The sequence below is a fragment of the Clavelina lepadiformis genome, chromosome 2, assembly GCF_947623445.1.
Source record: "Clavelina lepadiformis chromosome 2, kaClaLepa1.1, whole genome shotgun sequence".
Taxonomy (NCBI): Eukaryota; Metazoa; Chordata; class Ascidiacea; order Aplousobranchia; family Clavelinidae; genus Clavelina; species Clavelina lepadiformis.
In genome coordinates this window covers 24,785,737-24,799,835 of record NC_135241.1, presented here as the reverse complement: position 1 = coordinate 24,799,835, position 14,099 = coordinate 24,785,737, and the positions used below count along the sequence as shown (strand labels likewise).

Genomic DNA, 14,099 nt, shown 5'->3' with positions numbered 1-14,099 from the left:
AATATTTATAAATTGAGGCTCCAAAACAAAATTACCAACTGAGAACATGGCAAGTTTGTGTGACTGCGCCGAAAGAAGTTGTTTGTAATTTTTTACTTGATTGCCATTTTGCCTTGTCTTCTACCTTTAAGTAGTTTGTTGGCGTGGCACACTGAAAGTAAACTTTCTAACAGGGCTTCCTTGGGCTTTAGTAGAAAAAAGAATTATCAGTAGGAGATGATTTCCGTGGCATTTTATAACTCTGTAAGTTTAGTTTGCAAACTTAACGTCTTAATCACTTGCTAGTATTGATTTAAGAAAGTGATTATGACAGGTAGGAAAGTGCACAAACAGACAACCACGTGAAAGTGACATCACAAACAGCTTTATTTATTTGCATATAACTATATAAACATTTGGTCTGATGGTAGTGCAGCTATTAACGATTTCCTCATTTAGCTTTAAAGGTGTCGAAGTAATCAAGGTAATCTTGACTGGAAAGTATAGCAGCATTCGAAAGAGCTTGTGTGTGAAAAGACACAAACTTTGGCGAAGTGGCATGCGCATAAACTTTCATTCGTAATTTATTGTAAATTGTCACTCAAGCAAATATTTTTCTTATGGCTGAATGATATCGTAGCAAACATATTTTAATCAAAACCAAGAACGTCAACAATATCGGCTTTTTTATACAATTGCATTATTCACACAACTATGCATATTTAAGATCCGAGCTAGTCCTCGTTAAACCCGGTACAGTACTGCAATATATTTTCCACTTGTAAAAAGCGACCAATTTTGCACGTTTTCATCCATAAAATCAAACATTACCGGTCATGCACTATTTGACTTCTAAAGTTCAAGGCTGGCTATCGATTAAACAAGTCTAAGATTGCCTGCATTGCACTTTTTGCAACCTTGGGTCTGCACTTATAAGCTAAAAGCTGTAAAACAAAAGCACTGATACAAAATCATCAATTGTCCAAAACCAATTTCAATGGCGAGGCTATGATGTCCGTTGTAACAAAACTGTTTGTCACGGTCAGATTGTACCGTACTTTCTAGAGTTTAAAAGTCTGTAACTGCACTCATCACCATTCTGCTAATGAGATGTTTATACAATATGCTCTATCTTCAGGCTATACGGAGATTACAAGTATTACTGTATAATTGAAAACACAAAAACTGCGCGGGAAATTCTGCAGGAATTCAAATTGTAATCTTATCTCTGTCAACACAGGGCAAACCAAGATCCGTAACCGAGCTGGGTGATAAGCGCGCTTTCGATATCCTTAACACATCAAAAATCCACTTTTTTGAAGCTGTAATTCTCTCAAAACGTAAAAGTATCAATACTGCATTTTAAAGATAATCAGCTTACACATAATTCTTGCCATAAATGGCCATAACGATTGGTCAATACTACTAATTTTGCAAATGTTTGTGTAAACAAAATGGCGGAAAACGAAAGCTACTGTTTTTTCGAACTTCAGCCCTAACTAATCGATCGACGTCGCCATTGGTGATTTATCGATGACATCACTCAGGCGTAACGGAAAGTAACAGTAAGCTAAATTTTGACTAGAAACTACATTTGTCACAAAAAAGCTTTCTTCAACTCTACTGAAAAGTATTATGTTAAAGATAAAGACTTTAATTAATTTTTAAAATAATTGGATGCAAAAATATTCTGTAAACATTACTTTGTATTAGTCTCGCAAAATTTCCCGCGTTTTCCAAACCAAGTGAATGCACATGCTGGATGTTTACTTTATTGTGAAGTGAGGCATGGCAGGGGAATTTATACTTTATAAGGACGTATCCAGAAATTAAAATTAAGTCATTCCGGAATCCGGATTAACTCGCCTCGCAAGCTGTTGCACAATGTAGTGCAGCACTGGCTAGGGCCAGGGATGTCCAACCTTTTATTATAGTGGGCCGCATTGTCACTTAAAATAATTTAATGGGCCGCAGAACCTATTAAATTTCAAGAAAAATGGGTGCATAAAGTACATACTTTTGGAGTGAAAATGACTAGCGGGCCGCACAAAAATCTCAGGCGGGCCGCAGGTTGGACATCCCTGGGCTAGGCTATTGCCTAGTTATAGACCACTGTTGAAATTTAGATATGCAATTTACAAATGCTATAGCTATTCTTGTATTGTATTGTTTGTTTTTCGCCATTGATTGTGGGGAACGAAAAGTATGGTGAGAAACTCGTTGTAGACTCGTCAAACAACAAGTATGCTCATAAACAATCAACGAACTGGAAAAAACGGCTACGCACCGACGGCTTAAAATGTGCAATGTGTGATTTATAGTGGTGTTACAACGATGGAAGGTTAGTACGGCCAACAAGCCCAGATGGTAGTCCTAGGGTGGTGGTAAAAATTGTTTAACATAAGTTGAGACGTCATAAATTCAAAGCCAACTGACTGCTGAGTGCAAACCTGATCGCTTACGCAATTATGAAGACGTTATCCAAACTTTCAATTTTTATTCTCGATTGGTCTCAAAATTTATTATGCCAGTGTTTAATATTCCAATTGCGCTAGCAATCGTTTTCTGCTGGTTTAAAAACCACAATGAACCAACATTTATGACGTCACCATGCAAGCGGGACTGGGGCAGGTTTTAGCGCTACATCGGACCCAGGAAAAACGTCATCATCAGTGATGTAATTTTACGACGTTTAATTCAAAGATTAACATAATGCGACTTTCCGCATGCCATGCATGATGTTAACTTGCTCAACGTCAGAAGCAAATTTAAAACTTCAAGTTTATTAGGAGTCACAACAAAGCGACTCATAACTCAAATAAATAGCAAAGGTCAATGGTTTGAAATAACCTTTCCTACGATGACAATTAATTTTTACTAAGAATAAACAAAGCTATTGTTACGTGTCTGTGATAACGGCCATTGATAAAAGCAGCCTGGTTCAGATATTTTCTTTCATAAGGAAGTTAATTTGTATGGCGACGATGTATTCTTCCAGCAAAAAAATTATGATTTTCACAGAATTTACAACAGCCGTGGTTAAGAATGACAGCTTAGTTAACATTCAGGTAGATGCCTAGTGCATTGCAATTTCATGTTCAAGACAACGATCATTAATTTTTTATAAATTGTAGGCTATGTGTCAGTATTCATTGTCGAGAAAAATCTGGTGCCAACTGTTGTTTCACCTCGGTGAAAACTCAAGTGTGAATAATTAAGTGAAAACAGCGGTCAACTCGAAAGGGCGTAGGCTAAAACAAGATTTATTACAAAGGTGTTCGACGTCTACAGAGATTCCTAGGGCTAGTACAACCAGCAAACTCAGAAGTACCGTACACTACGTTGAACCTTATTTAAAACAAGCAATCACGGTGCATATTTCATGTAAATTATTATAAAGTTTGTAGGATCTGAACATTTGGCCCAAATCAAATTGTGATTTTGTGGTGTGAAAAAAATAAAAAGACCAAAGAACCTTGGGTTGGCTAGAACATGTCTGGAAGAAACATAGACATAACATTTTTTAGTAGCCTACTGTACGACTCATCATCGCAATATTGCATCCATAGGCCTCTTTCTTTTTTATTAAAAATAACAATTTTTAAACCCACATGACCCTCATTATGTTATTGATTTTTCTCGTTGGTCTCCGACAGCAGGGAATTCTCGTTCATTTCACTTACTTGTATCGATTTTTTTTACCAAATACACTAGGTATTCATTATAATTAAAAACTTCTCTACTGGTATACTTGGTACATAAATAACGTCCACAATCAATTAAAGTCAAGCCTAGTAGCACATCATTTTAATATAAATTCCACCCGCGAAGTTAATTCATTTTTATGTTGTCATTAAACGATGAAATACCTTTAGAAGATTGTGGAGCCTACACTAGACTGGGGATATTCAGACGTATGAAGTAATTTCAAACTTGCATTTGATCCACAACTTCACCGATAACAAGTATTTTAGGGCTGAACTTTGCGAAGCCAGTTCGATTTTTACATGAAATTAGTCAGATTTGTTTGGAGTCGGGGACATGGTCAAACATTCAGGTTCACCGAAGAAATCGTCCAATTTCAACCGATGAAAAATCGTTTGCAATAATCAGCTACTCCCGATCAGGTGGAGTTTCTCAAATTGCGACACAAACAATTCAGACCATTTCCTTATAATTACAAGTTATTTGAGCCCAAAGTAATTGATAACAACTGGTTATTTTCTTTTCTCAAAGAAATCAATTTCTTTTAAACGAGACATGATTCGATCAATCTTTTCCTTGCTTGGTACAGCAAGCGGCAGCCGAGGTGGACCAACTGGTAGACCGGTGACAGCTTGCATGACTGCTTTGTTCACACCGACATCGAAACCTGATTAAGTAAAAATTCCAAAGATTATTTCAAGCGGTGCAGGAGCATTTCTGTAGAAAAGAACAAGACAAAAAGAAAGCTCAGAAAATTGCTATTGGAACTGCACAGCCAGCAGATTATAAGTAAACTGCCTAACCAAAAGTATCAAGAAAGCAGGTGCAGGTGCAGACTTAACTAGCATTTGATTATAAAAAGCGACCTTCATCGAACATCACTCCAATCATTTTCGCGGAGAAGATTTGATCCTTCGTCGCCTCTTTGAAGTTCCCCGCTTTTGCTGCTTTAAATATTCTGCTGTAGATCATTCCTGAGTAGTTGTAAGTGCTCCCAACGCCGGCGTGGGCACCAAGAAGCAAAGCGCTGACGAGTTGCTGGTCGAAAGAACAAATAGAATTGTGAAAACTTAATGTGTCGTGGCCAGCAGTCAATTGTCATAAAAAAGCTTGAGAAAAGGGCAGGAAAATTGCTGAAAACCTTCACCTCGTCCTTTCCATAGCAGAGGCTGAGCTTGTCAGCGAATTTATCGACACATCTTGCGAATGTTGGGAGGTCAAACGAGGTGAATTTAATTCCTCCAAAATTAGGAATCTTCTGCACCGCTAGCTCCATCATGTGGCACATATCAACTGAATGAATGACGTGACGAAAGGTGAAAAGTCTTTTTTTCTAAGCTATATCTGTATTTCGTCTGATGATACTTTGACTAAAATATCAGTTAAGTTGAACATAAAATGAGAAGTAATTTAATGTGTCCTCACATTTAACTCCTGTCATTTCCGGAATATCGTAATAAAAGAGCGGAAGGTCGGGCGCAACTTTCGCGATTTCCGCGAGATAATCGACGAGAAGCTCGATTGATGCTGGCCGGAAAAAAAATGTCGGCATACTGCCGATCATGTCGGCTCCTGCTTTCGCAGCATGTCGGGCCTAAACACGAAGCTCAAACACTGACTTCATTCATCCATGGAAAACATAGACATCTTATAATATATTCTCACCAATTCCTGACTGTCTTTTAAGTTTGCAGTTCCAACGTGGATGATAACTTTGTCCAATCTTAAAGCACATTGGACAAGATTAAACATCAGATTAATGCAATAACACATCAAGTCAGAACTTTTCATTACTTTGCCTTGCCAGCTTCAATCCACTTCTCTGCGATAATTTTTCTCTCCTCTAACGTTAAACTGGTGCCTTCTCCTGTTGTCCCATTCACTGTCAAAATAAAAGCAAATCGTTCAAATCCGAAGCAACATTCAAGTAATAAGCAATTTAGTCCGTTACTTCTGTATTTACCAAACACGCTTGTGACACCTTGTTCCAGCAAGAGGTCAACATACTTGTCTATGACTGGAAGATTAATTTCACTAAAAGTGCAAAAACAATAGTTTTCTTCTTCGCTTTAAAAGTTTATTTTTGCATCAGCTGACTCACCCGTTTTCATGCATTGGAGTAAACGGGGCCGCAATCAACCCCCTGACTTTATTAGTTTTCATTTTGTAAACTGCTTACTACCCCTGCCAAATAGGTTAACTGTTCACCATGAAGCACGCAACATGAGCCCATAACATAGTGAATGATTAACGAGGACAATCTTGTTAACTCATGCTTCGCTTAAAAACAAACAAAAGGTTCAAACTTGAATGCGAAAGCACAATCATTCGGTAGAAACGACAAGTTTGCATCATTTTACAAGAGTTTGCAAACACTTTGAACTTCAGTTTCATAATAACGGTAGCTACACTGCAACGGTATTTCAGCAGCACGCGTCCAATTTAACGTTTTCATGCCTGAACCATGCATTTCCGTAGACACAAGCAAACCGGTTGAGGATTATCAAACAATTTTCTGTCGAACGTTTTTAACTGCTGCGGCTCTGCTCGCTCGTGTGTCATTTTCGTCGTGACGTCTTGTCCTGTGTTAACTGGATCAACCCTATATTGCAATGGTTAACGCCCAGTGTATTCATTATATTATTAATATTATTATTCCGAAAATTTCCATTCGAGAAGACAATGATGTTTTGGCTGTTTCGACACAATGTTGCGTTGTACCATGCCACACGAAACATTCTATTCATACTTGATGCAAACGCCTGAGTCATCCTTATTGTTTTATATATTGTGAGGTAATAATTACCGCCATCTACGTCATGATTAAACGATGACTTAGGTTTTTTTGCCACTTATTTATGGCAGTAACTGCTTAACCTTTACATATTAGTACAAATCCATTCACCAGTATGTTTACTGACAACTACTTTTTGATTTAAGGCCAACTTGTTTTTTGGACTTGCCCCTCACTTTATGATGATTTACTTTATGATCATTTGCATGGGAACGACACCTCTTACACATCTCACATTATGACGACAACAATTGTAGATGAGCATATGCATATGAAAGTGCAAGACACACCTGTTTTTATCATAAAATTTTTGAAGTTTTTATTAAACTTTGAAGGTAGTTTTACGTTTGGAGGCGACCTAAGAAAAGCAAATATAGGCTACTTGACAGAATCTGTATTTTTACACACTTCGAATGACAATAATTAGCAAGTATGAACTAAGCAGTTAAACGATTAGGCACAACACACTTGAGTGAAGATAGTAACTTTAAACTCGACATATTTTAACAAGTGACGTACTCTATACGCATGGTGACATGAACCTTGAAATTCCACGCCACAAGTCTGACGTATCTTGCTGTGACTGGGTAATCAAACAAGTTGAGCACGTGACTGTTTTGATCGATATTTCCCACAAAAATCTGCAAAAAATAAAATTTATTCCAAAATTTCTTGAAAACGTTGCCTACTGTGTATTGTGTAAATGCAGTGCTTAATAAATATTTACTACGTCGTTTCCGTCATTGTTTTGAAAATATTTTAAATCGTTGGGGAATTCCCGAATAAAATCTTGTATCTGGTCACCCATTGGTTGAACGCACCTCTCCCTTGAGTGAAGACACCAGTCAGAGTTGTGGGAGTTTTCATGTCAACCTGGATCCAAGCTCCTGGCTTGTCTACAAAAATTTGAAGTACAACAATTTTAAAAGAACGTTGCAAATGTTTTATTGTTGATTTACAAAATAATTTCGTGTCAAGATTACTTACTGTTTGCAGAGGATGCATGCCAGGCTCCAGGTCCATCCGATCTTCCTCGGTGAGGTGCGAGAGATGAATCCCAGATGATGACGTTATATCAGCATCCTGAATTCTTCCACTTTTGATGCCAAGTGGACAAAGTTCAACTGAAATTAATAAGTCAATTTTTTCTTATATATGTAACCAAGATTTTCTTTAACCAGGAAACTTCCCGCTCTTACGGTTAGTCAATTAGTCCACCTATGCTCTTCTAACTTTTAAAAGCATTCAATTTCTTAACTCGAGCATGTGTGGAACAAAAACTAAGGTATTTGCATCACCGTCAATAAAAACAACTGTCCTTCTTACATAAAACCAAAACGCCGCGAAGTAATCATCGCACATCAAGTAGAGAATTAACACACCACAAAAACGGTAAAATATAAGATACTATAAATAACACGTGGCATATTTTCGTTACATATATTCGTCTCTTTAAATAAATTACACAAGATTAATTTACTTGCCTCTGTTAAGATTAATGAGGAGTTTTAACCTCTTTTGCTCGTCTTCAGTCAAATCACAAACACATTGTCCTGGATTTCCGAGACCGGGATTTCCCCTAGAACCTGGCGGTCCAGTAGCACCTTGGGGTCCACGTCGGCCTGGGGATCCTTGGTGGGTGACAGGCAAAGAACGTTCTGAAGGTTCACGTTGCAAGTTTAAGCAAATTTGTTCATTTTTACTTCGAACAAAAGTGACAACACCCAGAAAGAAAAAAACCGGAAAAAGTTTGCCAAGCAGAGCCATTTTTCACAAATATATTTAACTTATCTAAAAAAATAAGAAGTAAAGTTTGTATCACAGTAATGAGTCATCAGAAAAAGCGATATCGCAATTGTCAACTCTCTGCTGGACACAGACACAAAGAAACATACTATAGTTATAAATGAGCAGTGAAAAAACTAAACATGTATTTTCTTAAAACCTTGAGTTTGCGAGTATTTTTTTCAGTATCATGCTTACATGTACGTTGAGGGCTAATTTGGTGCCTGCTACGACAACAGCACCACCACAAATGTACCAACATATACGTATATACAGTTTGTGGATATAAATGAATATATATATGCTATAGTGTACACATAAGCCTACAAACTGCTTATAAACTGTAAAGACTATAAGTTACCACATTTTACAAACAAGTTTGTGTGTAGCAACAAGCATTTGCATTTGCAGAAAAATGTTTAGATTGTTACGTCTCTACCAATCACTTTTAACATCAGAAGATTGTTTCAGAGTCTTGGTATGACATGAATTTTGAAGGACTGGAATTTGCGGTTCGATTGCTTTTTTCCAAATTAGGCTCCCCACTGCAGAAACTCGCTGTTTGTTCTTTGCACCAATGTTGAAAGACACAAAATCAGGTTTAGGAGATCACCACATGCATAATTTCGTTGGTAGAAGTCATAAACTTCATAAACAGAAGTATTTATTCATGCTTATTAGAAATCATAAATTAATTTTTTTTTAATTTTTACTTCGGCGTTGTTTGGCTGCAGCAACGTATGGAATATTGCCAGAACATTTGTTTCATGTCTTTTTTGAAATGGTTAGATCCTTTGCTCTCCCAAGTAATGTAAGTTTACTCCTGGATACGCGCTTGTATAAATATTTTTATGGTCGAGATATTATTATTATAATAATATAAAAAGCGTTCTAGGTTTATGACACACAATTTTAACAAGTTATGTGTTAAAAAAATTGTTTTAGTGAGTAAACAATCACTGCTTTGAAATCTAAAAATATAAACTTTGCTGTTTATAACTATGCTATTTCTATGGAATGAAAACTTCTGCACAGTTACGAGATTTTCTAGACTTTCATCTCTTGAGGTATAACAACAACAGCTGTAGACAGTTATCCCTTAAATATATTCGACTGCTTGGCCAGTGTACAAATTTTGCGCTTTTCTTTTGGTCATAGAACGGTGTCAGATTTGTGTGTGACAAATCTTGACACGAATTTCTACCAGAAAGTTCAGGATAAAGCAACTCAGGCAGGGTGGTAGGGTGGCAGCTCATACGCCACTTCAAAGCAGCAGAAAAAAACGCTACGTCACCAGCGGTTGCTTTTCAAGTACAAGTAAGTTTTAAGATTGTTGATGTAAAACTCGTATCGTGAAGCAAAGCTCTTATCGCCAAACACGAAATATTCTTGAAAAATTGAACTAAAAAAGCAATTAAAGGTGTTTTTGTATTCGTTACTTCTTCTTACTGCGTAGATTGCATTAAAATACAAAGTATTTTAAAAAGTTAGTGTTGTCTTAGTAATGAACGTGGTAATATTATATTAATAATTATAATTATATTAATATATAATTATATTAATATTATATTAATTAATCTACTTTCGGAAAACTAAAGACTTGAGCGTTTTTGCAAGTAATTTTTGTTGCTTTTTTGCAAATTGCTGGAGGTAATGAACTCACAAATTATATGAGTCCAAATTTGGTCAAACGTTTGTCCAAAACATTAAAGGAAAAACGCCCACAAGTGTTATGTGTCACGCACAGTCGATTTTCAAGTGTCTTTGATAGCAGATTTTGAAAATGTGTTATTGGCAATTTATTTGTTAGCTCAGGATATTTGTATTAGGGATTGCACACCTGTAAAACGCGCCTTGTAATCGTTGGTTGATTTACAAAAAAAATTGACGAAACAAGGTTTTAATATTGTTTGAAAAACGCTTTTTTCTTATTTGAAGTAGGACACAATTACGGTTATTCAAAACATCTATACTTAGCTTTGCTTATCATTAGTTAAAGATTCAAAAGTAGATTAATACTTACACGTCCATTTTTTATCAGGTAGTTTGTAGTTGCCGCACTGCCTCAATGTCTAAACCCACATAAGTTATTATATTTTTGTTTGTTGACATTGTTTATTCATTGTATGTTGGGTTTAGTGGCCGCCCTAACCATTATTCACTTTTATCATTTGTCTACGTTATTTTTGCACGTTTTAAGCCTTTTGGGCTCTGCTGCTTCCTCCGATCATTGCTTGTTGGTGGTTATTTTATCACGCTATAATGGTTAGCATTATATTTTGCATTCTCCCACAGACAATGACGAAAAATAAACCATAAGATACCATCCACAGCAACGATTGTGCGTCATAATGTTTATGTATGATCTTCCCACAGATTGCTGTTCCTATTTGGCACAACTGCAATCAAGTAAATTTAATGGAGATTTCTTGGCAAAAAACGTAAAAATTAGTGATTTTATTAACTTATATGCTTACTTTAGAAAATGTGGCCAAGTTATGTTTGGAGTCGTTCGGTGCAAACAATAATGGAAAGGAACAGAATGGAAGAGAAGATTTAGAGCAGGCTCCTTGCTGGCGTGTTTGCTCTTTTTACTTCAGAAGTGTTCGGACGACAGTGCAAACGCGATTAATGTTGGACCAGCTGTTTCATTTTCACCACTTTTAATGCTGACAACAGTAAGAAGGCGCAGCAGAATATTAAAAGGAAAAAATGTTAATGAGAAAAGAGCTGTGACATCATAATTACCTGTGAATCACTCAGCGTTATACGTGCGCGGTTACAAGACAACGTCATCGATACGTCACAAGTGCTAATTAAGGTAAAAAAGTTTGTACGCAGCATAGCAATTAAATATGGGGTTACGCAAAAAAACTTCCAGTGTTTGTTACACAAGCACTGCTGACGTCAGTGATTGCTACTGGCGAGTACATTTAAGTTTTTAAAATCCTCCTTCTGTGACGATGATCGTTTAAATGGAAAAGCAACGTCCAAATGTGGCGGGGAAGGATTACGCGAACTATTATCATCGGAGATTTAAACAGAATAAACCTATTTTACATTTGTTTATTATTTAGACTTGGGTGTTTGGTTCAGTGGACAACTATGCCATCAACTGACCGCTCTTTTATTCCTTCACGTTTTACTGACACACGAAATCAAATAATCTTAAAATCTTAAACATTATTTTTGTTTGCAAGCGTTTATAAATCTTAAAGATTTGTAATAATCGATATATTTCAAACAAGTTATATTTGAATCAGCAAACACTGTACACAACTTACCAAGGTTGTGATTAACAATAACAAGTTTCAGTTGTATAAAATTTTAAAATTTAACGTCACATATTTTAACAGGTGACGTATTCCATACGCATGGCAACATGTGTGATAAAATCCCACACTACAAGTCTGACGTATCTTGCTGTGATTGGGCGTGGAAACAAGTTAAGCACATGACTGTTTTGATCTGTATTTCCTTCAAAAATCTGTTGAGCCATCAAAAAGTGATGTTAAACCTGATTGACAATTTTTGTACAATATTTACAACAATAACATTTACAATGACGTCATAATACCGACCACATCATTTCTGTCATCATCTTGAATGAACTCTAACGCATCGTGGGAATTCCCGAACAATATCTTGTATCCGCTCACGTAATGGTTGTGGGCGCCTCTTCCTTGAGTGACGACACCGGTCAAAGTTGTGGTAATTTTCATGTCAACTTGGATCCAGGCTCCTCGTTTGTCTGTGAAGACACAAGATGAAAAATTCTAAAATTTTTGTTAAAAGATTGAAGACTTTCTTTGAGAAGTTCTTACTATCTGCGTTAGAAGCAATCCAAACTCCAGCACCATCCAATCTTCCTCGATGAGCTGCGTAGGTTGACGAATATAAAGACGATGACGTCATGTCAGCATCCTGAACTTTTTTGCTTTTGATGCCAAGGGGACAGAGCTCAGCTTTGACAAAGCAAAATTATGTTTTAATGTTTATTGCTATAGAATGCAAAATGCAATTTATAAGTTTTTAAAATTGATATACAAAGCATGAATGACTATTGATATATACAATGATAAAATCATAGAGCATTATGTTTATATAATAGAATTTCAATTCAACTTGTTGTGGTCACCTCTGTTATGTTCCATGAGATTTCTGATTATCCGTTCAACATTTTCGTACCGACCTTATAAAATAAGTAAACTTAAGTGTTTGTGAAAGTAGAAATACAGAAATACAAACAGTAATATCTTGAAAACAAAATTTTAGTGAGCGAAAAAGCAGTTTATGACGTCACATACTTGAAACGTCATTAAGCCTTTCGCGAAGTTGCTCGACTTCGCTCAGATCACAAACACATTGTCCTGGAGGACCGGGATTTCCCCTAGTTCCTTGCCGTCCAGTAGCACCTTGGGGTCCACGACGACCTGGAGGTCCTTGGTGGGTAACAGGCAAGGGACGTTCCAAGGGTTCACGTTGCAAGCTCAAACAAATTTGTTCACCTTGACCTTGAACGGAAGTGACGAAAACCAGAAAAGAAACAACAGAAGTAAGTCCTAGCGCCATGTTAGGCGAAAGTATTTCACTAAACATGAAAAATATCAAGTTAATTTTTATTTAATACGCACGAATTGAAGGTCTGTTTGGTAAATTAAGTGGGTTATTTATAAGCTTGACCGATGGCACTTTAATCTATTCTTATAATTACATATCATTCGCAGTACATGGCTATGAAATTGACACATAACAAAAGCAGATTAGGAGACGACAAAACAACTGCTCAAGGCTGCCTTACCTCGAAGTTTTATTTATTGCAAAAGCAGTCATTTATTAAAGTTATATGCTGTATATATTAGTTTATATGTAAACTTTAATGCCGCTATGCAGAATTTCTCTGCAATCACAAACCTACCGTATAGCTGCATACGCGCAGTTTTTCTTCTGAAATATACTTTCAGTCTATCTCGTTATAAAGACACAACATAACAATTCATGTGACTAAATTTGGTCAGGATTTTGCTGAGTAAAATTAGAAAAAGTTTCTCACACAGAGCAAGTGTTATGCGCGTTATCAACAGTCGCCATCCAAGTCCAAATAAGTCCCTAGATTTTTCAATTATTTCGAACATTGAAGAGTTGAGGTTTTGTAAACCTGGCTCAATTTGTAGTAAATTGCTGTTTTAAAATATTTTGATTTCTTAGGTCAATGTAGAAAGCTGGGTATTTAGACAGATTTTTCAAATTTTCGAACACGCTTCAGTCGTAAATATGATGGACTGTATTGATATTGTTTTTCATCACAAATAGATTTGGCGTTTTAAAACTTGACAATTTTTTCTTTTCTGTTTTTAGATCCCGTTCATTTACTTTATCTCTATAAATTGTGTTTGAATTTCTTATTTCGCAACTTATGTGAATGTCAAGCGATTATATTTTCACAGCAGTTGAATGAGATTGTTTGCTGCTCAGTGTCGACTCGCAAACTATGTACGACCAAATTTGGTCGGACATTGCTCCAAAAACTTGTACAATTAGAAAAAAGCACCTTTGGATGCTACGTCATTGATAACCGCTTTCCAAATATAATAGATGTTGAATATTTGTGGTTTTAAGTTGCTTCAGGCTGTTTGTAGCAAGTCGAGGTTTTGCTGAATTTACTTCGTGTTGTTGAAAGATCTTTCCATGATGTCATAACTTGATCCTTGCTTTATTAGTTATTGAAATGTAACTGGTATTTCTTAGAATTCGGCACTTCGTAGCTATATTTTATACTTCAACTAAATACTTCAACGAATTTGGCAACCTGTTTGTTTAACTTAATTTTTATTCT

At 36.3% G+C, this 14,099-nt stretch overlaps 2 protein-coding genes across 3 annotated transcripts; both read right to left on the bottom strand.

The window, feature by feature from the left end:
* Positions 1–3,769: 3,769 nt before the first annotated feature.
* LOC143446017 (N-acetylneuraminate lyase-like) lies at positions 3,770–5,924 on the bottom strand. 2 transcript variants are annotated; one of them, XM_076945458.1, is made up of 8 exons: positions 5,786–5,924; positions 5,648–5,718; positions 5,479–5,566; positions 5,350–5,407; positions 5,110–5,278; positions 4,832–4,977; positions 4,551–4,722; positions 3,770–4,351 (listed from the first exon to the last, which is right to left on the bottom strand). In XM_076945458.1, exons 1-8 carry the CDS (start codon positions 5,845–5,847, stop codon positions 4,197–4,199), a joined length of 921 nt encoding a protein of 306 aa, XP_076801573.1. In that variant the 5' UTR covers positions 5,848–5,924; the 3' UTR covers positions 3,770–4,196. The 2 variants fall into 2 exon arrangements, with proteins under 2 accessions (XP_076801573.1, XP_076801574.1); XM_076945459.1 differs by having other exon boundaries at positions 4,284–4,401.
* Positions 5,925–11,362: 5,438 nt separating this feature from the next.
* On the bottom strand, positions 11,363–12,847 carry LOC143446173 (EGF-like repeat and discoidin I-like domain-containing protein 3). Its single transcript, XM_076945697.1, has 5 exons — positions 12,571–12,847; positions 12,402–12,455; positions 12,088–12,228; positions 11,845–12,014; positions 11,363–11,750 (listed from the first exon to the last, which is right to left on the bottom strand). The coding sequence occupies exons 1-5, from the start codon at positions 12,833–12,835 to the stop codon at positions 11,613–11,615; spliced, it is 768 nt and encodes a 255-aa protein (XP_076801812.1). The 5' UTR covers positions 12,836–12,847; the 3' UTR covers positions 11,363–11,612.
* Between the last annotated feature and the right edge of the window lie 1,252 nt (positions 12,848–14,099).

Excerpts from the sequence above, each read along its gene's own strand:
- LOC143446017 (XM_076945458.1), bottom strand. The coding sequence starts at position 5,847 with ATGAAAACTAATAAAGTCAGGGGGTTGATTGCGGCCCCGTTTACTCCA. Across the intron at positions 5,719-5,785 it reads ACTCCAATGCATGAAAACGG|TGAAATTAATCTTCCAGTCA; the intron begins GTGAGTCAGCTG and ends TTGCACTTTTAG. Across the intron at positions 5,567-5,647 it reads AGGTGTCACAAGCGTGTTTG|TGAATGGGACAACAGGAGAA; the intron begins GTAAATACAGAA and ends TTATTTTGACAG.
- LOC143446173 (XM_076945697.1), bottom strand. The coding sequence starts at position 12,835 with ATGGCGCTAGGACTTACTTCTGTTGTTTCTTTTCTGGTTTTCGTCACT. Across the intron at positions 12,456-12,570 it reads AAGGCTTAATGACGTTTCAA|GTCGGTACGAAAATGTTGAA; the intron begins GTATGTGACGTC and ends TTATTTTATAAG. Across the intron at positions 12,229-12,401 it reads TCTCATGGAACATAACAGAG|CTGAGCTCTGTCCCCTTGGC; the intron begins GTGACCACAACA and ends GCTTTGTCAAAG.